The sequence below is a fragment of the Cynoglossus semilaevis genome, chromosome 9, assembly GCF_000523025.1.
Source record: "Cynoglossus semilaevis isolate Cse_v1.0 chromosome 9, Cse_v1.0, whole genome shotgun sequence".
Lineage (NCBI taxonomy): Eukaryota > Metazoa > Chordata > Actinopteri > Pleuronectiformes > Cynoglossidae > Cynoglossus > Cynoglossus semilaevis.
In genome coordinates this window covers 1,699,110-1,700,561 of record NC_024315.1, presented here as the reverse complement: position 1 = coordinate 1,700,561, position 1,452 = coordinate 1,699,110, and the positions used below count along the sequence as shown (strand labels likewise).

The 1,452-nt window shown below is 50.0% G+C and overlaps 1 protein-coding gene across 1 annotated transcript in view; it reads right to left on the bottom strand.

Annotated features, from left to right (window-relative positions):
• sdk1b (sidekick cell adhesion molecule 1b) overlaps nt 1–1,452 on the bottom strand; it is a 148,520-nt gene that overhangs the window by 21,749 nt on the left and 125,319 nt on the right. The window contains 1 exon segment of the mRNA XM_025058662.1: nt 399–549. Coding sequence (XP_024914430.1) covers nt 399–549 — 151 coding nt within the window.

Genomic DNA, 1,452 nt, shown 5'->3' with positions numbered 1-1,452 from the left:
GGGGGGCGAGAGAGGGAGCGAGGGCAGGAACGAGTGAGAAAAAGAAAAGACACTGAGGAGAAAATTATATTGCAGTTTGTGCTGCTGGTCCAGGGGTGAACGAGGAGGTGACAGATTAGTTTTAGCAGTGATAACCAGGAGAGACACTGATTACAGGCTGTCAGGCTGTTCAGTCCTGCTGCTGGTGGGCACGGAGCACACACACACACACACATGCACACATGCACACACACACACTGAGAGCAAATACACACAGAGATGCAAAGTAAAGAGACATAAAGAAAATCCCTGTCAGTCTGAAGCAGAGTCACAGGACGAAGGACATTGACATGGACGTTTGACACCAGTTTGACTCTGTGTGTGTGTGTGTGTGTGTGTGTGTGTGTGCTGTTTAATACCATCCAGCTGAAGCGTAGGCTGGTCTGCGTCGCCAACAGTAGGGTGAGGTTTAACGGGGGAGTGTCAGGGGCTGCCTGTAGAGTCTGAATCAGCCTGGAGGGGGTGCTCACGGGGCTAGATCCAACAATGTTCACCTGTCGCAGCCTGAACCTGAAGAGGAGACGTGAAAAAAAAAAAACCTCAAATCAAGGTTTGTGACAGACTCTGCAGCGCTGGTTTTGATTGGTCACGGTTCAGATCAAACTTCTTTAAAGGCTGTTGGAGTTCATTAATAAGAAGAAGAAAAACAAAAAGTCATAATCCACAGCCTTCGTCACTTTTGTTCTCTGTGAATTCAGCTTTGCTTCAGCGTGGGTGAGAATGAGGAGGAAAAAAAGAAAAAGTGTGTAGAGTGTGTGTGTGTGTGTGTGTGTGTGTGTGTGTGTGTGAGTGTCTACATCTTTGAGCTCCCGTCCCCGTGTTGGGAGATGGAGAGCAGGGTGTAAAGAGGAACTTAAATAGAGGGATAAAAAGCACAGACAAGTGCATCACTTCATCTAATGTCCCAGTGGGGGGCGCCTGTGACAACATGATCCCTGAGAGGCAACACACGTCGCAGTCCGCATTACAGACGGAGGAAGATGAAGAGGCAGATACAAAGAGTGAGAGAGAGAGAGAGAGACAGAGAGAGAGACAGAGAGAGAGAGAGGGAGAGAGAGACAGACGGACGGACAGACAGACAGACGGACAGACGGACGGACAGACAGAGAGACAGACTGACAGACAGAGAGACAGACTGACAGACAGAGAGACAGACAGAGACAGACAGAGAGACAGACAGTCAGAGAGACAGACAGACAGACGGACAGACAGACAGACGGACAGACGGACGGACAGACGGACAGACAGACAGACAGAGACAGACTGACAGACAGGTTCATCACTGAACTCAACACTGTTTCTTTTTCCCTTGTTAACATTTTTGTCTCCTCCTCTTTAATGTGTTTCCTGCTTCCTCTCTCACCCCCATCCTCTCTCACCCCCCCCCCCCTCCCTCCCCCCCTCCCCCCCCCT